General features: G+C 38.7%; 1 protein-coding gene across 4 annotated transcripts in view; it reads right to left on the bottom strand.

Moving 5' to 3' along the window:
- Positions 1-27,994, bottom strand: part of HDAC9 (histone deacetylase 9) — a 228,142-nt gene that overhangs the window by 109,522 nt on the left and 90,626 nt on the right. For all 4 annotated transcript variants that reach the window (XM_075706446.1, XM_075706448.1, XM_075706449.1 and 1 more), the window contains 3 exons: positions 20,351-20,471; positions 15,033-15,082; positions 317-424 (listed from right to left, as the gene is read on the bottom strand). In XM_075706446.1, the coding sequence (XP_075562561.1) occupies positions 317-424; positions 15,033-15,082; positions 20,351-20,471 (279 nt within the window). The remainder of the gene's footprint in view (positions 1-316; positions 425-15,032; positions 15,083-20,350; positions 20,472-27,994) is intronic.

Below are 27,994 nucleotides of genomic sequence, written 5' to 3'. Positions count from 1 at the left end.
ACCGTCCCCAGCCTGGAAGAAGAAGGAGGCCTGGAAGAAGAGGGAGGCCTGGAAGAAGAGGGAGGCCTGGAAGAAGAAGGAGGCCTGGAAGAAGAGGGAGGCCTGGAAGAAGAGGGAAGCCTGGAAGAAGAGGGAGGCCTGGAAGAAGAGGGAGGCCTGGAAGAGCCGCCCCGGCTGCCACACCTTCGTGGCCATCCTCCCGGCCCTCCTGCCCGCCACCCTGCCCGGAGCAGAGCGGTTGAACAACGCCTTCCTTCAGCCGCCCCCCACCTCCACCGCCCCGGCTCTCCCACCCACGGCGCGGCCCGGACCTCACCTTCAGCTCCCGGGAGGCCACGCGGGCCGCCAGCTCGATGACACAGCCCACCGCCATGCGTGCCGCCCCGGCCGAGTGCAGCTCGTTCCAAACGGTGTCACTGTCCACCTGAGCAAACAGCCGGCCCCGGGAGGAAGGCAGGGGAGAGAGGGAGAGGGAGAGGGAGAGGGAGAGCATGAGAGAAAACAAACCCGTGAGGGAGGGCTGGCAGCGTGACAGCCCGTGTACAATAACATCAGTCTTCCGTCCTGGCCAGCTGAAAGGCCTTCTGGACATGGCTTTGCTTATGCTTTTTCTCTGCACGGGCTTCTCCAATGGAAACACATTCCTGTCATGCCTCGCTGCCATTCCCTGTTTAGATTTCTCATTACAAACAGTGTTACATCGGCCGGGCCGGGCCTGCTCGAAGGCTGCCAGATGCCGGGCGCCGGGTGCTCGTGCTGGCGGGGGGACGGGGACCTGCCAGCGCTGGGACCAAGCGTCCGGCGGGGACGGCCGCCGCTGGCTCCGGCAGCCGCCCCCGCGACCCCTGCCACCAAAACTCACCAGCGGCTCAGGTCATTACCCCTTTTTCTTAATAATAATAATAATAATAATAATAATAATAATAATAAAAGAGCAGCAAGCACTTGTTTTTTCTACCCATGCAGGAGACGTTTTTAAGTGACTGAAATCAGAACGATTCATTGTTTGGATTAATTTCAGTAGTCACTATTGCCATAGACAGAAAATAAAATTAAATAAAATAAAGGGCGACCCTTGCGGTATCTCCAGTTTTGATGATAAGTTCAGGCTGAAAGCCTTTAGTTGTCCCACTTTGTAACAGATGAATGTGGTTATTTAAAGCGGAGAAAATTATCTTCTGCGCCTTCTAAGTGAGCAAGTGTGGCATGTAAAACATTACATGAATATTATATAAAATAGAAGGATAAAATATTATAAATATAAAATATTATAAAGGAAATATTATAAAGATGGCTAAGCAGCACTGTTCTACAGCTTCAATCAGAACACTAAAATTTTGCTTTCAAAATCTATTTTTAGTAACTACTTATTTGCAGAAACATACCAAAAAAACATAGGTGAAATGTTGTATATCCCTCATATGATATTACACCAAGCAGACATGATGGTGTGAAATAGTCTGAAAAAGTCATCCAAAGAGACAGCCAGACTTCCTCAATGCTCTATGGGAAGTGCATTTAATTGTATCATACTGTACAAATTTATCATGAAAAGAAAAACGTTTAGGGATAGACAAAATACTGTGGCAGATGCTATTTGGATAACTTCCAAGCACACTGAGACATGTTTTCAGTTTGAACCAGAAGCTTCTGTTCCTAATTTCTTTTTTTTTTTTTTTAAAGAAAAAGAAAAAAAGGGAAGAAAAAGGAAAGAAAGAAAGAAATCAAGTAATTGAAAATGGATGCAACTGCTACTCGACTCTGGAGGTTCTGAGGAATTTCTCTGATTAGTCATTTGAAACAGAAAGAAGCTTGATCTTCTCTACACCTGTCAAATGTCTTCGCCATTACTGTTACAATAATATTATATTTCAAGCTACTAAAGTGATCTAATTTTTCAGTATACTGGACCTGAGTTTTCTATCCTTTCGATCAGTTTTGGGTGCATGCAGCAGAGCTAATGAAAATAGTTCATATTCACAGTAGACCTGAATAAGAAGACTGGATTTTGCTTGCAACGTTTAGAATAATAGTAATAACAGCACACTGTGTTTTCATGTGAGAAACTCAAAATGTTGTACAAACACAATTAAGCATCAGCAGCTTGATACGGGATGATTTCTTATATTTGTTTTGCAGATTGGCAGCTTGAGATTTAAAGCAATTAAGTAGCTTTCCCAAAGACGCACACAAATCAATAGGTAACTAAGAAAATTACAACAAGAAATAAGAAAGAAACCAAGTAGTAAAAAAAATAATGACGTATTTAACATTAGGCAGACCTTCGGGTTGTCTCTCTATTGCTTTAAAGCAACTTTGAATCAGTTTTCATTTTTAAAACAAATAAGGAGATAAATAAGTAGAGGTCATTGGTTAAATCAATTTAATCAAACCATAATAAAGTTTGAAAAATACTGTGCAGTACTTTAAATAAAGAAGTATCAACAAGAGGGCTGGGAGGGAGTACTTTCTTACCATTTTTATGGCTAGCAAATTAAGGTTAACATGAAGGAGTGGCTGATGAAAATGATTCAATGGCAGCTGCTCGGTACACCAGGGCACGAGCAGGAGCCTGCATCCTCAAAGGGACTATGATTCATTTCCAGGAAGGCCGATTAAGTTAAAATTGTAACCACAGCTTGAGAGTACCCACCCTTCAAGACAGTTGTCTGCTCTGACACATGAGGCAGCAGTCTCTCCAACCGCCGAATGCTGAGTATTGGCCAGGATACGGCATTTATCATTTTCTGCTTTCAACTGAGTGTGAGGAGACTGAACTGGGACAATAAGACCAAATACCTTCCATTGAAAAATTTCCCTCAGACCACTTGAATGACTGCTACCTAATTTTACCTGGACTGGAAGTAAAAATGGGCAATCAGGAAACAAAACAACGTTTCCTGAGGAATTTTCAGAAATTACCCCCTAAATGTACACAGGAAATTCAGGATATTTTAGCTGATCTCTTGGGCATGGTACATGTAACAAATGGTAAACTCTCAAAGCCAGGGGTAGCCAACTGAAGCTGCGTACCTTAATGCACAGTTATTATAATACAAGAAAGCTAACATAAACATATGAATAACTACCCTGAAAAGGCACAGTATTATAAACTTAGATGTCAGATTCTATTTCATATTCATGCAAAATTAAGACTGAATTTCTGAGGAACATCTCGTGAAGAACAACCTAGAAAAACATCACAGAGCTGACACTTTAGCTGTAACAACTAGAAAATGCCATCTCACTCCATTTTATATCTCTGTTAGTTCTATGTATTGCCTTAAATGTTTCAGGTGTTTAAACAGAGATTTTCCTTTAGTGTTACTCAATGTTTACTTTGTAAATTGCTGTTGAAATACAGTGATATAAATGGCAAACCCGTTAAAATTACAGCTACTAGCTGGCCCAGTTGTCAAGCTGTATATGAAATGCAGCTATGTAAAATCCTACTAAATATGCTTTTCTTTATTCCTGTGAGATGAAATGGTTGGATTTTATACAAGTAAAGGGAATAGGATTAGACACTGTGGTTTCTGGTTCTAGTTCATGTATATATCACATATATCTGACAGTCTATCTAGATGCTGAGTATGCATGAATTTGTGACAAATGTGATGCTTTCTGAATCACAGACTATGAAAAAGTCAGATGAAATTCTATAAGAGGTTATTTTTGTTCTGCAAGTGCTTTGGGGCAGTCAAAGAATTCAGTAAAAACCTATCTTCATTAGGAATTTTTTCAGAAAATGTTCAACAAAATTTACAGACAATACAGCATTTGTATCTTAATTCTAACACAGAATCTTTGTCCCTTTTTTTCTGCCTAATTATATATATTATTTTTATTTGTTGTCTTTAAAGAAATTGTCAGCACAGGAAAATGTTCTGAATGTCTAACCAAATGAAAAAGAACATTTTTTAAAGCAACAGAATGTCAGTGTTAAACCATGAGCATACTACGCATTTTGTTATCAAAAATCCTATCACTGCTGCAGCTCTTCAAAGGAGGATTGTGCATGATAGCGCCAAGAGCCAGAAAACATGAGCCCTATCTGAACACTGACTTTCTAACACACATATGGATTTACTTCACTCTGAGTTTCCTGAATGAGCACTGTAGGTTGTAGGCTTTTTCAAGCACATCTAGTATAGCTCAATCATTGGCATGTGTAGCAAAGCTAATACTCTGTAAAGCTACAGATGATAGAAATTAAGCTACCTGTCCCTGAAGTGGATGTGGAGGCATTAAAGAGGAAGGGAATGACTTAAGTGAAAAGAAATGTAGGTAACTTTTCCTGAGTGAATGCAACTAATGTTTCAAGCCCTGTGTGCAGAAATTCCCTGCTTTGCACTACAAAAAGAACTTGATATGAATGCTTCCTGCAAGAAATATCTATGTGATATCTTGACTTTCACAATGAAGACTTTAAGCATACTGAAAACAAGCTAATAAACAAGAAGCCTTGCAGCAGCGACATTTCAGCAGATAGAAAGCTTGTACCGTAACCCCTCATGGCTGGAACATTTCGTATTAAGGAAGACTGACTAAAGTTTGCAAGTCACCAGCTTCTTGTACCATGCTCGGGTTGTGGCACGTGCATGTGAAGGTAGAGAGGCAGGGTATGGAAATACATCTTGAGAGAGAGATTGTTTACTTAAAGGCCTTTCTGAAATCGCTACAGTTGCTGAAACTGGAAATGTTACTTGTCCTGCTATTTACATTTATCTGGAACCTGCCTCAGAGAGGCAAAAGAGTAGCATGAATAATAATTCTGAAGCATTTTTAAAAGATATTTATAACTGCCTTTTGTTTTACCTGTCCCTTCCCCTGCTAGAGAACCTCTTCACTCCTCATCCCCGGTTTCAGCCCTCCTTCCTCCAGAAACCTGCTGGCATCTGCCTAATGGTCACTGGATCACAGTTCTGCTGACCAGGGATGCTGCTCACGGTCTGACACACCCTTCCATTTTTCACACCCTGCGTGGTGTATTCATCTGTGTGAGTTATTTCTCTCTCTTAAATTATTGTAAACTCCAAAGCTACCTTAAATACACATCCACTGATAACTATGTGGCAATGTAAAAGAGAGTCCAAGCTACTGCTTTGGGATGGATTCTGACAAAGCATCCTAGAGCTTGCCCCCCCACCACCCTGCCCCCCAATTTGCAATTTAACATATACCCATCTTCCACTGTGGAATTCTGATTTCATTCCTAAAAGGAATTAAAAATATACTGAATCACTCATCCTGCTCTGGATTCTCTGCACAACTGTTGCCATCATAAAAATCAAAACCAGTCCTCCTAGAGTTACCACACGCCCTTACCAGAGGTACTTTACTTATTCTCTGAGAACAGTTCAAAAATGCAATCTGTCATCTACCTGTTCATGGAAATTTTGACCTGTGATGATCCTTTAATAGCAGTGATTGTATTCTATGTGTCCAATATCCTGGACAACAAGCTAAAAAGTAGCAGTTCTCTACAGTAGTTTAAGAGGATTCTTTGCCCTTTCTTTAAAGAGCAGAGGTTGGGCTCAACTGTTCTTGGATGGAAGTTAATCCAGTATGAATTTCAGATGGATACATTTCAACACAAATCTGGAAAAACTACTACATAAAAACAAATGTTGTCCTTTGATATAAGTGGTTATAAAACTGCAAAGTAAATAAAATCTAGTCAGCTAACAACAGCGTATCTATATGCAGTGAACAAACTGGTTAAGAAATCTGTGAGAAATAATACAGGCGAGTACAGACCTCCTCAGTGATACTGCAATTTAATAAAACTTGTGTGTTGCAGAGCGAATTCCTGTGCTTTAGCTTTAAAAGCATTCAGAGTCTCACACTCTTCCATCTATGCCAGAGCAAACATGTTTCCATCACTGGGGATTTTTTTTTTTTAGTTCCCTGGCATGAAAATAGAAATTAAATATTTTCCTGAAGTGTTGCAACCTCTAAAAATTGTGTGTGGCATTTTGCTATCACTTCCAGCAAGGAGTCTGTCATTCTTGGAGACAGTTGGTGCCAGCAAACACTAGCGCATAAGTTTGTAATACTTTGCCCCTGACCATGAGCAGTGCAGCTTCCCAGGTGCCACGCTCATAGCTCTCACATCCCACTCCTACAGATGTCCTGGTGATCATTCATCACCTCCGTGATTTCCACTAAGAAGCAAAAGGTCCTCAACATGCTTCTCAGCTGCTGTTTCATCTCACCATGACTAAAGAAGCGAAGGTGTGCACATCATCTCCAAGGAACAACCTCTAATGAATGGCCTGTCAGCCATGTCTCTTGTTAAGGAACAAAGGAGAAAAAGTTTGCATGGCTGACGTCTCTTCCATAAATCCCATATACAGGAAGTGTGTAAAAGCAGGCTACTTTAGGAGCTTCCTTTATTTTTACTGCTATTTTAAAGCTGTATCAGAGATTTGTTCTGTCAAAGGCATTTCCAGCTACTTTAATATAAAATGCCTGCCACAGAGAGTACCCATAATACCAGCTTTTCATACTTTCTTGCTTACCAGTGTGGTTTACAAGTAAATTGTGAAGGGGATGGGATCTTTAGGCTCCAGCGGGATGAATAGTTCAAAGGATCATCACAAATCATTGCTTAAACAAAAAATGTGGAATTCACTTGGGCTTGCACTGGCTTCTCTGTTGTGTTTGAATAATTCCAGTAGGAGAATTTATCAGCAATAATATTCACGGAAATGGACTTCTAAAAAGAATTTTAGAGGCTATTAATTCTGAGCCCAGAAGTCTCTTTCTGGGCAACAACAAGGAATATGGACAGTACATGTACCCACTGTATGTAGAATATTTAACATCTTTCAAGTTTTACCTGCCAATAGTGGTCTAACTTGTAAAGCTATTATAAATCAAAACCACTTTTCAGAAAATACTCAGTAAAAAAATTCTAAGTAAAACTTAATAATTGAATGCCTAGCAGAGTTACTGATGGTGGTAGTCAGCCACTGATAAAAAAGCAGCACCCATACTTCTGTACAAACAGAATTCAGCTGAAGGCTTGTAAAAAAGCAAGTAAATACGTGAGGTCTGTATTAAAAAATAAAAAGCTTTGTATTCAGAATGATAATCAGAAAAGAACCAAGCTAAGTCAAGCTGAAGCCTGAATAGAATATTATCTTCAGAAGAAATAGTTTGGTTACTCTCTTAACCTAACTTTTATGACAGGCATTCAGAATCTCTGAGTCTCATAAAGCATACATTAGACACCCTGAAGGATCTCAAAACCTTAGTGAAACAGGGATGTGTGGATCCTTGGAGGGGGGTATGGAGGGAGGATAACATGGATTAGATGTGGATTAGAACTTGTTTTTAGAAAAAACTCATAAATAAAACACTTAGGCCCAGATTCAAGTCTCAGATATGTGGCATATATCACCAGATGCTTGTAAAAATGTTACTGCTCTTTCAGACCTAGCCCTGAGTACTCTATTAATTTAACTTGACATTTGTTTTAGTATTTAATGGATTAGTGTGTGAAAATGCTTGTGCAAGTGCCTTCTTATGTTTGATCATGCAGTTTCCAGGAGTTCATGGGCAAATAGACAGAACAACGTGCAGTTGTTTGTCATGCATACAGTTGTTACAGAAAATACAACTTTTATGTACAGAATTCAAGCCTTATTTTTTAAAAGTTTCATTGTTTGCTGCTGAACACATTTGAGCAATACAAAGCATTTCAGCTTTCATCTTGGATGTAGATGATCTTTATGTTAGAGGCCACCGTGGAGCTATGCTAGAACCTGGTGTTTATTCAGACAAACACCACATGAACATTTCCTCTTCGAAAAGCTTTTCTGTCTATCTTGGGGGCTAAATTCTATCAATAAACACATGATGGGTTTTTAAAGTGCAAATGTGAATTCTGCTTTAGTTACATAATTCCCATCAAATCCATATGTGTGTGTGTGTGATTAAGTCTGGGGAGAATGAATAGTATTAGAAAATTGTGTATGGTACTATTCCACTATTTACATTTAAAATATGTATGTATATGTATAAAATGTTTCATATTCTGGCAAATAAGTAGGCTTCTTTGCATAATGCTGGCCTTTGGCAACACAATAGTTTTTAGGAAATGCACAAAATGAAGTAAGACCTTTAAAGATTTGAGTTTATGGTAGTTCGTTAACTTCACAATAATTTTCTGTGTTCCATGTGCTGTATCTTCATCTACAATTTTAATCTGGTCTAGTATCAAGGAAAAAAGGTCCTCTGTTAAAAAGGGGAAAAAAAATTATCTGAGGGACCAAATTCTGTATTCGATAAGTTGGCAGATTACCACTCCTGAGCTTTCTATCCTTGCCTGCTGCAGGTAAAAGCAGTCTGGGATTGTTGTGCCTGCAGCGATGCCAAGGAACTGTCTCTCAGATGAAGTTTCACCTCTCACTGGTCAACATCAACCTCTGTGATGGATGGCACAGGGCCACCTCAGTGCCATGAAAGGACAAGAATGGGACAAAATATCTGCCCTTTAGTGTGAAGAGATTTTTTTCCTTTTTTTGTGGCCATGGTATTGATACGCTAAATGCAGTGTCCCCTCCCTGCCCAGAGATGAGACGTGGTTGCACTTTCCAGATCCAGAGATGAAGTCTCTGTACCTCAGTAAAGGAAGAATATCTATTTCCTGCTCTGATCATCCAGATTCATGTTATCACACTTGTTAACTTTTTTCCTAAAATGAATGTGCCTAACATTAGGGACTTAGTTGCTTCAAGTCCTTGTCAATGAAGGAAATCAAGCACCTCCAGTCAGTTCTTCTGATCTCAGGTGGACTGACTCCTGTTCTAGTGATGCACATGGCTCTCTAATAGGCAAACAAGTGTGGCCAGGGTCCTGCTTTGGCTGTTTCAGTGATCTGTCTAAAATTAGGTATGTGGAGCTAGACAAGTGAGTCTTCAGAGAACTGTTGTTGTTCTGAACTGAAAGTAAGTAAATGTGCAGTTTTTATCTCATTTCCCTATTTCTTCTTTAGTTTGGCCACTCAAGGAAGCCGTGAGCTTGTCAGCTAGAATGTCTACAATTCTCTATGCGTAGGAGAGCTTGACTAAAGTGTAATGTCAATTGGTCTGTTCCCACAAAACACAGACCACTGAAACAGCTGGCCCTCATGAATTGCCAGAACTGATGGGGTATACCACCTAAAAAATGTGTTCACCAGTTGGTGCAGCTGGGAGGACATTACACCCTCATTCCCTCATCCTGTGGATAGCCTGAACAGGTTTATCTGGAACGGCACTAAGTGACTGAGCATACACACCCTTGAACACTCTGAGATGCGTTCCTCCAGCCCTCGCTCCAGTCCCATCCCCACTGGCCTTAAGCTGTGCCTTGGGGTGGTACCAGGATGGCCTTTTTGATCACATATTTTGATGACCTCTGCAGAAAATATCACACAGTCAATGCCGTGTAACTGTGAGTCCTAAACAGTCATGCAAAATTTATCAATTAAAGTGTAATGTGCCTGTGAGGTTGTTTTGATTAAATCTTGGAATTTCTTTAGGTATGGTGTAGCTGCCAAAGAGGCTTAGGAGGTAAACAAGTCCCTTATTCCCAGAAGTCTCCTGCAGTCTGCTCCAAAATGTTATAATTGGCAAATTTCAGGTGGTTAATAAAGCAGCTCAAGTAAGTAGTTTGAATGAATAGGTGAATATATTGGCAGCATGGTATATTAATGATTTCCCAATGGAAGACATCATATTGAGTAGATGAGCTTCTAGGAATAGCAGATTGCTTTCCCCAAACCAGGAAACTGACATATTTTTGGTTGATATTATAAAAGGACTACACCTATTTTGGTACAGCCTGGGATACAGGGGAAGGACACAAGTTAATTCTAACATCTGTGTGGAGGTGATGTTTAATTTGAGTGCCCAAACCACAGGCAATCTGATTTCTTCACAGCCAGATTTGCATGCAGATATAAGGAGAGACCCCTGAGCAGTCTGGAGCCTAAAATCTGCTACAAGGAGACAATGCCATTGCCAATGCTTTCTTAATTTTTACACTATTGTACCATGGTAATGGAACCAGGTTGGTACCATTAACTCTTATACAAATAAGAGGAATGAAGAGTCATAATGTGTAAAGGCTGAAAATTCTTCCTGGGCCCAGACTGAGAAGATCAAGGGAAGAATGAGAAGCAGAAGAATACAATTTGTTGCCTGGATGACTTACTAAAGTTGTATACGAGTTAAATCTTGCCTTTCTTACTGCTTTTCTTCCTGTGTGGTCAGGACAAAAAATAGTACTGTCCAGCTACCGCAGCAAGGAATGCCAGGAAGAAATTCAACATTCAGAAAATACAAATATTTTGTAAGTTTTGTAAAAATGTAGAGAGATTTTTTTATAGCTTTAAATTTCTTTTCTTAATAGTTACAGGCCAAATTATTTTGTGATATGAAAGATCTAAGCTACACTTCAGTTAGTGAAACAAGGCCAGCTTATCCCAGCAGAAAATCTCATCTCTGTTTTACTGCCCTAACAGCAAAATTAGAGGAAATGCAACGGACTTTCCATGCTATGTACAGCCGTTCTTAGCCATTCAGATGATTCAGTATTTAGCCCATGAACCACTCTGTTCAGCTCACTAAATATTTATTATGATAAAGGCTGATTTCTTGCAGGGTGGTGTTCTCCCCCAGCTCCTCCTCTTGCAATCTAAAGATCTGACTTTACACATTACAGGTTTGGAGCAGTGTCTTTTGAGGGTGGGGGGAGAGCAGGGGGGGATTGGATAACTGCCCAATTTCATATGATAAAAGTGAAATTCTCTTCTGTCTGCAGGACAATCCCCAGGGAACAACGTATGAAACCCAAACTTAAATAAAATCATATCCTGTTTGCAAACATCATATTCCCTTTGCTTCTCAGTAATCTGGACCCATAAACCCCAGCACAGCTTGAGAGCCCATTCCTCATCTAAACAAATGCCATAAGCCCCTTTATACTTTTACAACCATGTCAGAAAATAATATTGACTGCCAATAGTGATGTGATTGGAGTTGCCTCCTCTGAGCCATAAAAGAAGCAGTCTGTTATCAATTTCTCTAAATGCATCAAGGGAATTATGGGTCGGTTCAGTTCCAAGTTATAAATGACAATTCAAAAGCCGCAGAAGTGTTTGAAGCTGGGAGCCGATGATGACATTATCATAAAAGCCTGCTCTTCTTTACTTTTGTGGGTTTTTTTGCCTATCAACTCAACAAAAAAATATGGCTGAGAAATGACTTCAAGATTTCTTCACACAGCAGCAGGTCAAACAGGCAGGAAAACAATCACTATTTTTAGTGACAGACTGAGGCAAGGAGATGAAATTTACTCCCATTAAAAGTAGATATCTGCTTCTCTTAATTTTCACAGCATAACCAAAGGGGAGGAATTGCAATAGATGGATGCATTGATCAAATGATCAGTTACAGCTCTAGCGGCTGTTTACAGATGAAAAATTGTGGAATGATCTGATAATCCGCAGAACCAAAAAGTAATTTGTGATTATTCTCCCCATTTGGCCACTTCACCTGCAATCTACCCACCTTTCCTGGAAAACTTTTCACATTCCAAACCTCTGACCAGCTGCAAGAAACCATCTCTTGTTATTAAAACTGCTGGCTGTAGAGCTGCTAGTCTCTCTCCAACACACGGAATTTCATCCCCCTGGTATTAGAATTCTTTAACAACAGTTGGTTCTGGAACAGCGTTGAGCTTGAAAAAAAGAATAAAAAGCATTCCTGCAAGAGGGAGGTCCCATACTTCAGAGGATGTTATACTGCTGACCCTGGATGGTCCTCTGATAAAAAAATTAACCATCATTGAAAGAAAATCTGTTATGGGCAAATTAAGGATGTTAGACAACTTTTTGTTCTCTATCTGTGAGATCTGTTCAGTTTGGCTGTCAGTATGAAACAGCTTTGTGTTCTTAGATGAGAGAACTAATTATTACTTATATAGTTTCTTATAAAACTATAAAGTTTAGTGTTTGATTTTTTCTGAAAGCTTAACATATACCAAGCCAAATTTGCCAATGACCCTTACATAATCAGTCCCTATCACTACTTGAAAGAAAATTTGTATGGATGAAAAATGTTTACAAAATCAGTAAACAGTAGCTTTACATGCATTTTGCACTGGTATAAAAGGTTTAGTGCCATGATGGAACAGGATCAGAAAATATTAGTTATGGACACTGCCTCTTGTTCGCTTTTCAAAAGTCTGGAAAAAAAATTTCTTTTACTGTAACTGTAAGTAATGTCCGAAGAAGAGGATCCTTTGACTGCAGTTTATTGGTGCTGTTAACACCAAAATCAATAATATAGTCGAATTCAGGGTTACAGAGGTTGGTTGGACCTTTGTTTGTGAACAATGCAAGCCATCCCAAACTCATGCCAGTATAGTCTTTATAGCCCATCAGCTGATCACGTCTTCAATACCTGTGAAGTCCGAGGTTCCCGTCCTTGCTTCAAGACCAGTTTCCATTTTGTCCAGTGATTCTTTCACATGAAATATATAAGTTGTTTGTGGAGCAGGGGCTCAGAGCCAGGACTTCACATAATTTATAAATGTATGATAGGTATGATAGGTAGGTCATAGCCTTAGATACCTGGGCTTTATCCTACTTATGCTCTGTCTTACTGGTCCAGTTCTCTTTCCAACAGTGGCACAGCTTCAGTGCGTGATGTGAGGGTCCCCAGCCAGAAACAGTCTATGATCTCCTCAGTGGTAACAACATATGCTAAGGGACGGGGGCTCTGATATTAAATCCAGCCTGCCAGTGGAGAGAAACGAGCCTAGGTTTCCCATCCCCTGTGTGAGTAGTCTAACCACTAATCTATTTAATAATAGAAGAGCTGCATAATAACAGCCAGCCAGGTCCCCATATGGTTAGAAGACAATGGGATCAAAGAGCTCTGAAAACCATCATTCAAGAGGCAGCCATAAAGTCTCCTGCAAGAATGGAATTCTTTTTTTTCTTAATACTTTCTCACTGTATTCTTTAGCAAACACGTTATCAAGCAAACAAGCAAGAAAATAAATGAGAACAAAAATTTTTAAAAAAATTAATTCTTCCATCCCTCCTTAAAATCTTTTCATGAACTACTGTTAGTGCTTTACATTGATTACTGCTTTATAACTCTCAGTTAATTTGAAAGCTACGAAGTAGCAATGCTGCTTCTTTCCTTCCAGCATCATTTTTGAAAGTAAACTTAAGAATTGCTTTCCACACATTTTGAAGCAGCTCCCTTTCCCACAGCTCATCTTAACCAATAGACAGCTAAATATCACTGAAAGAGAGCTCCTAATCTGATTATTTACCTTGAAAAAGGTCATAACCCATTCCTTTAAAAGACCCCCACAGCAAGCCTGACAATAATAATATGTAGAAAGGCAAACCAACTAGAAAAAAAATAAATAAAAGATCCATTTCTACAACATGTTCTTTAATCCAATTTCCATGATTTTAAATAAGAAATAAAGCAGACTCAAAAAAAGTGTAGATAAATTTAAATGCTTAAAAGAATGAAGTTATACTGAGCATTTCTGACTTGTGTTAGCTTTAGAATGAACAACGTACTTCCATTAGTAGAAGGATTTCAAAGTGCACCTCTATTCACAATTTTTTAATATCACAATTACTTGCTTCATACAAAAATCTTATACTTTAATTTTCAAAGCATACCACAGTCCTATTTACTTTCTAAAGCCCTGAAAAAGATTTGTCAAGAAATTTTGCAACAGCTTCTCTTTAGAAGCCTGAACAACATCCTTTCTCAACTTTATTCATCCCTTGTTCAATTTTCTCTAAACTTCTTAAGTGCAACAACAGTGTGAAAAAATACCTTTTTTTATACAGAAACGTATGCATATATGTGTGCGTGTGTGTGTGCATACATGCACACAGTAGTGGACATGCACATCTATGTGTCGATGTGTAATATTAGCTTATCCACACACAGAAATTACCCCCAAGTTTCAAAATTAGCCAGTTGCTAGTCACCAAGTTCCAAATTTTAGGCAGAATCCTCAGCAAGGTAAGTCCACAGTAGAGGAGCTGGAATGATTAACACTTCCTGATTCTTTGTTCCTTAACTCATAGTTCCGAAATCCTCAAAAATTACTGAATACTGAAAGCTAAAATGGAATTTTCTTTTTCATGTGTTAAAACCTTATGAAATGAGTATTTCTTCTGTCAGGTATCTCATAATCAAAACCCCCACTATAAAAAAAAGACTGATATGGTATGGAATTTATCCTTTGTGAAGGATAAAAGTAAATAAAACCTTAGAAGTTACACTGGAAGTTGACCTCCAGAAAATGTGGCTTTATTCTTGCATACTCAGAAACAGTGAAAGGGAACTAAAATATATATGCATCATCCAGCCATCCCATCAATATCTAGTAATATCATCATTCCACTTTGATATTGCTGACATCAGTAAATAATAGACCCAGCTGAACCAAAAGCGTAGAATACTTTTGTATGAAAACCCCCTGTATGTGAAAAATTATTTCTCCCTGGTATTGTCTTCACTAGAATTTAATAGGAGCATGATACCAACGTCAGTAGAAATTCTCCATTCTACATGGTTTTCAATAATTTAGATTAATTCTTTTACCTAGTGTTGCAACAGATTTTTGTCTACAATAAGCATATGGAACAATTAGATAGGAACATATTTTGTGATAATGTACACATTTCTTAGTTGTCCCACTTTCAGTTTTTTACATGAACTCTATTTTTGAGAAAAGTAACATGGGTGCAATTGTATAGCTCAGTCTGCTGTAACAATTCCTATCTAACTGTTCCATATGCTTATCGTAATGTACTGTCTTCTGTGTCTTTGAAAACACAGTATGATGTGTGAGCTGGATGGCTCAGGTTTCATCTCTACATTTTTTATCAGCTTCTGAAGACTTTGAACTGATAATGCAATAGTGCTAAAGAATTCATGAATGAATACATGCTGCGTGCTGTCCCTCTTGCAAGAAAACAAACATCTACTTACCCCAAGTCCCCCACAAGGCAACAAGGAAAAGAGTTTTTGAGACACGCTTCCTATATATTAAAGAAAAAAAGAAACAATAAGCATCATTTATCAAAAAGATATTTAAATACTGGAACAGTAATCACTTCACTGTAATTCAGATTCCGGTATCACACAATGAAAATGCCATATATTAGAATAAAAAAATATTAATTGTACTTAGAAAGCAAATCAGCCATGGGACATTTAAGGTACTCTTTTGCAACAGTGACTAATCTTAAGATTGGTAAGCAGTAGTTTCAAAGGAGTATAATGATCGAATCTCCACAGAGAGTCACTCTGAAGTAGGGTGACTAATCATTCCAATATCTGTAGCTGATAAGCAGCTTGTCTAAGCTAGTCATCTCAGATGCTTCTACAGCCAGTGGAGTGAGGTAGGCACCTCTACCCGGCCTAGATGACTGATAGGATGAATTATACTTGAGAAGTGCCTGTTTCTTTTCACTGACAACAGAGGGAACCTCGTTAAGCTTACATGAAACTGATAACTAATTTCTTAACTTCATTTCTCCAAAAAAGTTTCTCCTTTGAAAATCACAGCCTTAGTCTTCCTATCTACGCAAAAATACTGTTCTCATCATTTACATACCATCAATGAATACATTAATACTTTAAAAACATAAAATGAAACACTACTTGTTTCAGTATTACTCAGTAAATACTTTCTACTAAAGGGAACAAAAACTTAATAGACTTTAGAGTCTGATTTCTAGCTTACTCTGCTCTATACATATAGATAATGTGACAGGGTTTATCTTAATATTTATACTCACTTTTTATTCATTCATGTTTTCTTTTTTTGTACCACTAAACTCACTGTTTGTCTTGATAAGGACAATATGAAAACCGGGTAAGGATCTCAGGATTCGATGCAGTTCCTATCCCAGTATGTAATCTGATCCTAAGGCAGCTGTGGAAGAGAACATAAGCTTTTCCCCTGCCGTATCACAGAACTGGCTTTGTAACTTTGCCATCTGGAGGAAACGTTAGATAGTGAATCGCTCAAGTTACCTAGAGGAGCCACCCATTGTTATGGAAGGAGCGAATGCTGCAGTTACTCATGTTTAGCAGGTGCCAATGAAATGCATGAAGACAATTATATGCCATCATCTTTGAAGTACAAGAGACCAGACTGCAAGGTCTGAGATGAAGAAAGTGCTTTACACTTCGAGTAAAATCCAAGATGCATTTTTATCCGACTAGAGGCCTTTGATCAGTTTGCACAGTGTGCGAGAGAAGCCAAACAAAACCTCCTGTGGAGCTACCAGGGGAAATGCAGGTGCAGCAGCTATGCAGAGTATTCTCATACTGTGAGTCCTAATGGCCCCAGACATGCAAGGAAATGTTGGCTGCAGGAGATTGTCAGAGTAGAGGTACAGGAGGAGTTTCCAGATCTCTTGCTAAGCAGATCCAGGGACCAATGCAAACAGCGATTTTTCACTTTTTACTGTGGGGAAGATCAAAAAGTCTTGACCAGATAATTAAAAAATTAGTGCTGTTAAAGCGCCAGGAGACATTAATGGAAACATAAGCTGTAATTTGAGATAAAAGAAGGCATTTTTAGAATATTGAATGACTAGACCTTTTTTCTTAAACTCCATTGCAGAGTTGCGACATAAGAGAGAACAGATGAATTCTCATTTATCTCCCTGCAGCCGGGCACATTGTGCATGGTAAACACTATCAAAAACAACAAACACAAAGTAAAAACAGAAAAGCAGATGGTGAGGAAGGACACTAAAATCAATCAACAGATAGTACTAAAATGGGGGGAAACAAGCATGAAGCCTTTTCAATGTATCAAAGAAACTTGCCAGGATACTCACTTATTGCACGATAGTCAAAAAAAGCAGACAAAGTTTGCAGTCACCAGCAAATCACTTGAGAAAAAAAGATCTTCTAGAGAAGATTCAGCAGAACAATTTACTGATAGAGCTAGAAAAATTATCCAAGATTTGTATTCTAAAATTTCAACCCACAAAGGTAGTAGAGGCTGGTTAGTCAAATTAGGTGCTGAGGCACCCATCACTGACTGAGGTCAGGGCCCCTACAGGAGTCAAGGAAGCTGTTTAGGAGATTGAAAATTGGGGACTGAGAATCTGATGAGCAGGAAAAGTGATGAGCAGGAAAAGTAATGAGCAAAAACTCTCTTTCAAAAAATTAAAGAAACCAAAAAGTGTGTTCAGTTGTGGAAAGGCACAGTTTGAGGACCCTGATTGTTCTCAGTATCATCCCTCAAGAACGAAGCCATTTCTGCTAAGTGGTCACTAACTTGAAATTGCAATTGCACAGGTGCTCTGTGAATGCATCTTTTAGTTGTACTCTAAGTACCGCCCCACTGTCAGGGATGTGTCACAGTGTAGTTCTCACTTTTACAAACTTTTAATCATTGGAAACTTGCTTTTTAGAAATACTTCCTTAATTATGGTTGGAGAGGAAAAAAGCAAGCAAATTTGTAAGACCCGTTTGATAACTGTTCTGGCCTTGAGCTTATTCAAAGAGATTTGAAAGGTTGTATTGTGTCACATGAAACCGTAATGTGATGTGACACATAGTCTGCATATTAGTTTCCTTCACGTCAAGACAATGTAATGCAACATAATACGTTGCTTAACACTCCACACTGAAATACAATCAGTCAAAAGCTTAAACTATGCAATAGTGTAGAAGTTGACGTGATCATTTGCAATAGCTACATTTGTAGGCCCTGATGCATGGAAAATATAGCCAAGAGTTCAAGCCAGTTTGTACTCTGAAAATATTAAGAATATGTGTGCATAGTTCTCACTGATTTCAGTAGTTTACAGCCATTTTGCTTTGCAGTCTTCCAGAACAGAGTTTTTTTCCTGAACAGGGACACTGAAATAAGCATTTATTGACAAGTAACACATTTCTAGCCCTAGTTGTACTTAAATTTCATTTCTTCAGCCCTAGTTGTACTTAAATTTCATTTCTTCAAGTGTTTCTTTTCTGTTTGAAAGGTACAGAAGCTGCTTGATAGCAAAAAAAAAAAAAAAAAAGCGCTTCAGACAAAGCAGATGTACTCTTCTGAACAGGGACAGGGAAGAAATGCTTTTCTGGAGCACAAGTGGAGAACAAATGGTGCCTCTGTCTTTTTGGGTAGGTAGAGGAGTAAGGAAAGGAACAGTTAGGTCCTCCTTTCATTAGGCTCCTTTTCATTAGGATGCAAAGCCATAATTTGATGGAACAATTTCTGTAGGAAAAAAATGCACTTTCATTGAAATAGAAATGTTTTATGAGACAATGTTGTAATTGATGACATTTTTGATGAGAAACATTTCCTGTAGATTTTTCTCCTTTGCTACACATCATTTTGAATTTCTATAATATACCAAGATGTTAATTTTAATGTCAGGATTGGTTAGGTTCAACCTCACTGAACTGGGGACAACGAAAGGTGGAACAGTCACACTGCATTTTGGAAAAATGTAAGAGGCAATTATGTTCTTTTATACAAGAGTCTGGAAGCCTAAATGATTAGAGCTTCCAACCAAAGAACAGGCACATGCAAAAGCATGTGGGAAGGGTGTTTTGTTGATTATTGTCTGGGTAAAAGGCCATGTGAGATGCAGTAAGAAAACATCCTAGAAACAGACACAGAAAAGGGCATTAAGCCAAGGATACACTCAGAATGTATGTTAGGAGTGTGATCTTGATATAAACTCAGAGAGCAAATGTCTTGGACTAAGTGTCAAATAAAAAAGGCAAAGTGTTGAGTAAAAGACTGTGGGCAAAGAAATGGTTTTCTGAGATTGGGTAAACAAAGCTTTCTGCATTCTCTATATGTAGGCAGAAACACAGTGAGGATACCTGGGTCCATTCCTTTTTTCGCCTCATAGCCACAACTACGCACTGCACCCCATATGGTGGTCAACCACTGAGATCCAAAATGGGAACAATATTTTATATCAATGTATATTAAATAATATGAAAATCAAAATGAAATGAATCAAACCCAACAAAATTTAAATTAAATGCCTGAGTCTATCAATATGGAACATTTTGACAATGTTGATGGACTCAAATCAAAATGTTTCCAAATTTTCATTTTGCAGGAATTTAGAGCTTTTTCTTGGAAACACTTTTTTTTTTTTTTTTTTTTTTTAAAGGGGGATTTCCTACCTTGGCAATTCAAGTTCCTGAGAATCTATCATACTGGAAATATTTTTAATTTGATGTTGCCTTGGCTAAGAAGATGTATAAACTTAGATGACATTGTGATCAAGCCATTTTTCTTATCTACTCTTATGACTCACTGAAACAACAGTCTGCCTTACAGAAGAAACTCTTAGCATTAGTTTCCAAAGCAAAATAATTGCTATGTATTACTAGTACTGTGGCAGCAATTTCTTTTGATGGCTAGTATTGTTTCTGTTTGGCTTGGGTTTCATTATGTTTAGGAAAAGCTCCACATCTTAGAATAAGTGTTATAAAAATAGCTGAGAATTACAGTGTTGCATCCAGTGTGCTGGGACATAAAGGGCAGGATTTCACTCACACATTATTTCCAAAATGTGCTACTTTTTTGTGTGTTTCCTTTCACATTCTCTGTAGCAGGTCTGACAAGTAGATCTGCTTCATGCTGCACTCATGGCAGAGCTCAATTTAACCCTGCTTTTCTATTATAAAAAGCATACACTGAGCATTGGCTGTGTATGAAGATATTTGATGTGAAAATCCTGTCAGTTTTCTGCTATTCTGTACATCCATAGGTCCATTTAATATTTTAATGTGGTTCCCCCACCCTCCCACCCCGCTATGCGGAAAGATATCATATCCTGCATAATAGGAAGGCATTAAAATAAAGTTCACTTATTAGCAAGACTTAGGCATGATATCTGTACTCAGCGTGGCTGAAATAATTGAAAGAAAGCAAATGAGAACAGCAAACAAGCAATTCTGACAAGCAAGTGTATTTTAAAGTGCGTTTTTCAAATCAAAGAACACAAGGAGATAGAAGACCAACCGTGTTCAAAATTGCCATTGACCTCCGATGGAGAACAAATTACAGTAAAGGGTTAACACTTTGATGATTTTTGAAGCAAATGAGGAGAAACTTCTATTGCTGCTTTCCAGCCTGTGCATTTTGCTAATCTGTATTTGGCTTCCATTGTAACATTCTCCTTCCACATAGCAATGCATTTGGAAAAAGTGAATTTTTGTCACACTGCTTGCCAAGTATTTTAAACTGACACCAGCTATGACTAATGACAGTGCTGGAATGTGCTGTTCTCAGTAGAATAGAGGCCTGTACAGACCTAGGAGTTTCCTGGGGTCCAGCTTCTGTCTGTTCAGGGGGCTGGTGCCATACAGCAGTGAATGATGTTCAGAGTGAACCAGCTGTATTTCCTCCAGACTGGCTTTTCGACCTCGAATTCGCTGAAAGAAAACAGCAGAGGCCTACAATATTCCACTGACAATATTTAGGGAGAAAAAAAAAAAAAAAGTAAAGGTCCGAAATAACATTTAGTATGATTAATAATGGGTTGAAATTGCGTCATGCAGGAATGTGACACTGATTTGTTTATTAAAGCAATACTATATGAAAAACAAATGCATGTGTGGTTTATCACAAATGCTTCACTTAAGTCTTAGCAGAGTTAACTTAACACAGGGTTTCACATACAAGAAAAAGAAAAGATTCTGCCCCTTTTCTGCATTATATTAAGAGGTACAAACCAAAAGGTGAAATATCTCTTAAGAAAGCAAGCTGGCTAGAAAAATTCTAGTTTAAAGAGCAAAAACTTATTCACACCTGTAAGCTGCAGATGTGTTCTGAATGAGGATTAATGGTTTTTGCATTACTACTAGTACTTGTGATTTATGCTGCTAGGAAGAACATGATTACAGTGAGAAGAGCCAGGGAGAAGAAGAAATTTAAAGCTTAAATGCTTTAATAAATATTCCTATATCTTTTTATTTTTTTAATGTATGTTAAATATCCCAGTATCATTTTTGCTGTTACACATGCTGACTCACTTTCTTCCTTACATTTTTGTAAGTGGAGTTTGTCTCTTTAACTGTTTCTCCAGCCTGTGCTCTCCCCACTTAAATCAGTGTTAAAAAATCTGGGATGTCTTTCTATAAATCCATTGAAATTTAATCAGTTTAGGAAGGAAGGAAGATAGGAAAGAAGGAAGAAAAGACTAAAACTAACACTTTCTTATTCAGCAGATCTGTTCCTTATATGTATTTGGAATTACAGCTCATCATAAAAATATTTACTTCTCTGCTTGTGCTAGTGCTGCACAGCCTTTGCAGACACAGCAACACGAAACAGATTTTGTTCAGGTTTGGGCATAATAAACAGCACTGTCAACAAAGTTCTGGTCCCAAGATCATCTTTCCTGTTGATATTCGATAATGTAGAGAGAAAACAGCCTATTTTTAAGGTCTTGGACTCTATTTGCAGAGCTGGTCCTTATGAACACCTGGGGTAAAACCTCTCACAACTTAGACTGTGGATCCATCTGACTGTCAAGGGCTATAGATAAACAGGTACAGAAGTTATCTAAATAGACCACCCTATTTTTAATAGACTGATTAACCTTTTACAGAAATACCACTCAATTCTAGTTTTCTTAGAGGTTAAGTTGTAATTCTTATTACATCCATCACCTACTCATGCACATCAGAAGGCACCAACCTTTTCACTAGAAGAAGAAAGCAATATTATAAATATTAAAGAGAATGTGCACCATGGAAGAAAGGAGCTCCCTAGGAGGGGTCAGAAGAACCATGCACAATTCGTATTGAGTTAAGCAGTGGCAATTTTTTCTGACTAATCAGGAAAAATGTCCTAAGAGATCTAGAAGACTGTGGAACAAGCTCCCCTTCAAGGAAATGGTGGAAGCCCTATTTCTTGCAGTGTTTAAAACTTGACTGGACACAGCAGTGGAAAAAAACATTTTAGGGAATGATCCAAGAACTAAATGACTTAATAAGCCCTTTTTCATCTCTAATTTCTTCAAGCCTCTCCCACTCTCACATGAGAATTTGTAGCAGTGCACTCACATCCTTTTAACACACAGTTGCACAATCAAAATCGGCACGTTATGTTACTTCATGGAGTCAGTAAACTCTGTAATCGTTCTTCTGGGTCAGATAAAATGTTTTTCTTCACAAGTGAGGTGACTGGTAACATTTATTCATTCATCCATTCTCATTAAGGCCTATGTTTCCAATAACCTGCTTTAAAATCTATATACCCAATTCTCCACAGCAAAACTGGGAAGGGAGGCCGGCTTTTAGGACAGCTAAAACAAATGTCTAAGAAAAGTAAAGAGGTATTTTATGAAGGTCACATCAAAGAACCTTGAGTAAAATACTCACTCTCTGGTCATATATTTTCTACAAGTTATACAAAAACTCTTTAAGAGATGTTTAAAAGAGTTAATTGTCTGGCTCTTTTTAAAGTGCTGTTAAATGCCATATCACTTTAACTATAAAAAGACCCACAGTTACCTGTTTTTCTTACAACAGGAAGCTCTGTGATATCCTATGGAATACAGTGATTTGCACTAGCAGAGTAGAGTCTGCAAGTGGCCTCCCCAAAACATTTTGCCAAGGAGATACCTACTACCCAATATTGCCGGCGAGATTGTTTAGGGCAGAATCAGGTTGTGCAGAAACAGGTTTGGTGCAGAAATCAAGTAGCACCGAACAGGACGACCCAATCCAGGCTGCTCCCAGCAGTGAGGTCCTTGGGGCACAGCCAACTGCTGAGCTGCCAGGGCACGGACAGCCCAGAGCTGCTCTTTCTCCACAGCTTCTCCAGCTCTCACCTTGAGCATCAGCAAGCACTTTTTCACAGTAAATGGCAGGAGGAAAGGGAAGGGTAAACAGTGCACACGTCTGTGCTGTTTCTGCATCCCCATCTCCTTATTTACTGTTCCTTTCATCCCATCCTTGCAGTATCTCTGCCTGTCAAGCCATTTTCAATAACATTAAAATTCCAACTGTCTAAGGCTCTACACAGAGGAAAAAATAATGTGTATTAAAAATTACCTGTAATAATTGCTAAGAACAGTTCTTCTTAGACAATGATATCAGGATTTAGCAGAGCTACAAAAGCACGTCATAAGTCTGTTGCCAGAATATGGAATCATGTAATTTCAGTTATGCAAAGTGACAGTTTCTGGCTCTCACTGGCATGAGTTATCAGACAACATAACATATGCATTTGTATAACTTTACACATACACTTCTAGCCACATCTTTTTTATTTTAAAGTGTCTGTCTTAATTTTCATCGGCCATGGTAGTATCAAAAACCTAAAATGTAGTACAAAGCAGAAAATTGGCATAAAGCCAGTGAAAAAGGAGAAATAGCATAGGAGAACTTATAAACAGTATTTGTTTCATTCAGGGGGATTTGAATACATCCATCCATCTACTACATCCTTAGTAGAAGTCAAGTCATCCTTTTCTAATGTGCATGACAATTTGTGTGTTGGCTTTCTCCTCTGACATATGCAGTTCCCTCACTAACAGAGACATTTATACATCTCAGGAGAGCAAACTACTACACCTGAATGCTTCAAAAAATCAGTCAAGAACTAGAAATTTATTCTCCCTGCAACGGGAAAATGCTTTCACCTTTTGCAGAATTTAAGGTCAAAGAGGACTGTCTAGTCTGGTCTTCTGTTTAAAATAGACTATTAAAGTTTCACGCAGATACTCTCTATTAACCTGAAGATTTTGGGTAGACTTTCAGCAGACTAAACTCTTGCACAGTCAGAGATTCAAAAGAGAAAGGTGGCACTGCCTGTTTCTCTCTGCTAAACTAATGGGAATTGTTGACATAGCTTAAGGAATATTTCTCACTCTCTCAGTGTAAGATGTCCATTGCCTTTGCTGCAGCTATTTGTATGGAGATAGTGTCTCTGAAATTCCCTTAGGCTATCTAGTTTGTAAACAAGGTCTTCAGAGTTTTTCCTGCTTTCCTGGGATTTCTCACAGTTGTTAAATTCTCTCTTGTTTTTAAAAATACATACAGATAACATGGATCTTTTGCCAGTCAGTACACCCCCATTGCTTGCTCCCTCTCCATTATGTGGGAATTGCAAGCATATCTCGGACACGCATGCACCCACATAGAGATGCATTTACTCTCTTCATGTGTTTTGGTCCTCCAAATGCCTAACCTGAATATGTTCAACACTACAAAGATTTTTGCTATTAAAGACTAACTTTTCCTGTATTATTTCTTCTGTAGTGGTAAACTGAGGTTCAGAGGATGGATTTTTTTTCATATATTTCAGTCTATGTGATCTGGCAGACTTAAAGGTTTTTAAATCTTTAAATTCTTTCCTTCTCTCCCCTTTGGTCCACAAGATGTGGACAGCAGGAGGTGTAAGATCTCTCCTTAATCCAGAAAACTACCAAAATTCAGATCAAATTCCAGACTGAAAAGAAAAATGTAGCTGGACCACAGTCCCTACAGGAAGTAGGGGTGGGGGCACAAAGTGGGACCGTGTCTACATTCTTCTTTTCTTTTCTAAAACTGTGCTGATCCGTGTAGCCTAATGTCAGTCATGTGTGCATAAATTATGGCCCCAAAGGAGTTATGTAAATACTTCCTCTCCCTAGAACAAGTAGAAAGCAGACACCACTACCAAAACATAATTCAGTCCTTTTTTTGTCCCAAAGGTAGGGCAGCTATGCATTGCTCTTTACCAAGAGAAAATTGCAAAAAAAGATAATGGATGTTTTTATGCCAATCTTTGCATCTTTTAGCTGCCCTGTTCTGGTGCTGCATTTGATGACCATCCGTTCTACATCTGTCAGCCTTTAACGAACACAGAATAGGTATTTCAGTAAACATACACAAAACTTTTAAAATAATGCAAAAATATTGTGTCTGAATTTTATTTTTCCAATACATATACACCAGGACTATAAGAAAGTCCACTATGGGGGGAAATTACTCCACTCTCTTGCCCTGAACTCCGTCAGGGACTAGTCTCTCAAATTCAGCTCTCCAGGGCTGGCCATGGTCTGAATATGTTTCTCCTTTTGGGGAAGCCAAGGGGGGAAGTAATCTATCTATTTGGAAGAGTCATATCATTAAAAAAAATTCCAAAAGCTCTTAACTAGTTTCTCAATTTAGCAAAAATCCTCTAAACTGCTGTTTGAATAACTCTAGAGCTCAAATGTCTATGGCTAGAAAGACAAAATACAGTCTGGAGAAACAAGTCCTTTTGGCTGTGTCTGCAGCAGTAAATTAAGCAGTGCCAGGAAACATTCCCAGGCAGAGGAACGCAATCATCTGTACTGTTAAATTGCTAAAGTGGTCCTTCACACCGTTTTGGCTGAGCAGCAGCTAGCACTCTCCCAAACAACTCCCAGACATGGTTTGGTCACTGGCATGGGCCAGGGAGCATTCCTGGTAGTATGAACATGGACCTTTCCATGCCAGTTGGCTGCAGTGGTGGAGAACAGTCCCAGGTACATTTTATTTTGTAGAGAAGACGCAGCTTTGAGTACCCCAGTCAAACCTTGTTGTGATTTTACCAAGTTATATTTTAAAAATTCTATATATGGGGGCAATATGAGCAATATATATAGGTAGCAGATTAAGTCTAGATTAATCTACCTAGATTAATCTATTAACTGCAGCAAGCATGGTGTCAGCCCAGTATATCTGACTTGCATCGTCCCATGCCCAGTTAGAGATGACGGTTCTCTTGTGCATGTGGCCAGTCTTCTCTCCAATGCCATAGACCTGAGCTGCGTGAGAGGGGTTAATCCACACCACATGATTTAGGAACCACGTTTTGCTCCCTGCTATAGATAACAAAGATCGTATAGATATAGATTGTTCATTTTCATAAGGGTTTCTTGTAAGATTACAAAATAAGGAGGGCCCCCTGGCACAAGCCTGTGGCTAAGGATACGCACGTTGCAAGCTAACAAGACCTGAGCTACCTCTGCTGAACTAGCTTTGATCCTGAAACTCCTCATCCGACAAAGAGTGGGACTGCAACCCTCTTGTGAGATTATTGTTTTAATAAAAGAGAAAAAAGAAGGTTCACTGTTACTGCAGAGGATTTCCTAAGTGGCTGTTGCCCTTCAGACTTGGTGCATGAGGCAGTGCATGTGGCAAAACCTGACCAGCGCTCTCCCTATTCCTTCTGACAGAAACGGTGGGAAAGTATAATGAGAAATACTAATGTCCCTGAGGGAGTATTCAGAAGTCAGTAAAAGAGACAGTGCAGATGCCCTTGATGCTCTGACTCTGTGTCCTCAATGTGGTATATTGCAGAATGGAAATTAATGGTGGCCTAGTATTTCTTGAATAATGCAATAACTGCTCCTTTAGTGACTCAAGTCATGTATTCAGATGAATAACTTTTCTAAAGAATCAGAGCACCAATTAAGTGAATCACCGCAGCCTTCCTTATTTTAAAAAGTGAGCAGATTAAGGACATATTTGATGTAAAGCAAGTGCTAGAGAATACAGTGAAGCAAAGGACAGATTGCATCATCAAATATAATCCTCTCTTTAGCTACATGAGGATCAAGATAAACACCAGATCTATGCACCAGCTTCACACTGAGGTTCCTCAAAGTTTTGTCATCAGTGTTTACATTTTGACAGCTCATTTCATATTCCAGCCTCATTTCAAAGCACACAATGGGAGTCAAAATTAAGTGCATGCCATTCAACATGAAATGACTTATTTCCTCTCTGCCCACTCACTGGATTTGCAAGACTTAACAGGCTATATTTCAGTTTTTGAAATTCTAGAATTGTAAGAGGAAACTTCAAATCTTCCAGGAAACTATTGGACTATGTGCACCTAAGACTAACCTATACCACTTTTCCTATTTACATCTTTTGCAGATCCACACAATTTACTCTTCCACAATATCTGATTCTTACTGAAGAAAGCAATACATAGTAGCACCTTGCATTTTATTTATTTTCTCTCTTTTTTGTCTTGTCTTTATAATATGGGTTCTGAGTCAAGAAGGTGACTAGGCCTTATTTAAGTAAAGCACTCTGCTGCATGTTTAACTTACTCCTTAAGTATGTGATCCCACCAGTGAAACCACTCGTGATATGTGGCCTTAAGGGCCTTGCTGAAAGAAAGCCTTCTTGAAGATTGAAAAAATTATCCAAGCTAAAAAAAAGAATTAGCCTGTTAGAGTGCTGCCATCTAGTTAGATGAATGTATACAACAAATCGATTTATAGTGCTCGCAATATCTCACTGCCCAGTACGCTAGTCTACCTGCAGAAAATCTTTGTGGACAGTCACTAATAGCTAATCAAAGGGACCTATTGTACCAGTTCCTCTGGGTTTGTCAAAACTGAACTATATAAAGAAAAGTAATTAAGGAAAATAGAGCATAAGAGCCCTGGCAATTTTGGGATCCTGCAAAACATAAGCAAATTTATGTTGAATTTTGTTAACTTGTGCCGCAATGCAGTAGGCACCCTCAATTGCCACAGGCTTCTGCAGAAGTTGACAGTGCTGCACAACTCATGGGAAGCAGTGAATGGTAGGGAAAGGCTGTTTTTCAGTAACCCAAGTCATATATGAACCTCAGAGTCCATATTTGATTTAAGCATGATGTTTTAATACGTAATTTTGTGAGGGAAATCAAAGCAGAAGAAAGTTCCACATTCGCTCTGATACTGTCTAGAAGATTGCACTTGGACGTCTCAGGTTTTGACTTGGTACCCATTGTACACCAGGCAAATGAAAATGCTATGAAAACAGACTTTAGAGTCTGAAATAAGACAAGATGCAACATGCTTATGGAGTGATACAAACTACATTTGAAAAAAGCAGTGTTCTATGCTACTACAGAAGTAAAATCCTTAGCTACTTGAAAAAGTTAAGAACTGTGCTATTGAAAGGACTGCACTTGACATTTGACTACTGCTTGTCTA

Source organism: Pelecanus crispus, chromosome 2, assembly GCF_030463565.1.
Source record: "Pelecanus crispus isolate bPelCri1 chromosome 2, bPelCri1.pri, whole genome shotgun sequence".
NCBI lineage: Eukaryota > Metazoa > Chordata > Aves > Pelecaniformes > Pelecanidae > Pelecanus > Pelecanus crispus.
This window is presented reverse-complemented; position numbering and strand designations above follow the sequence as displayed.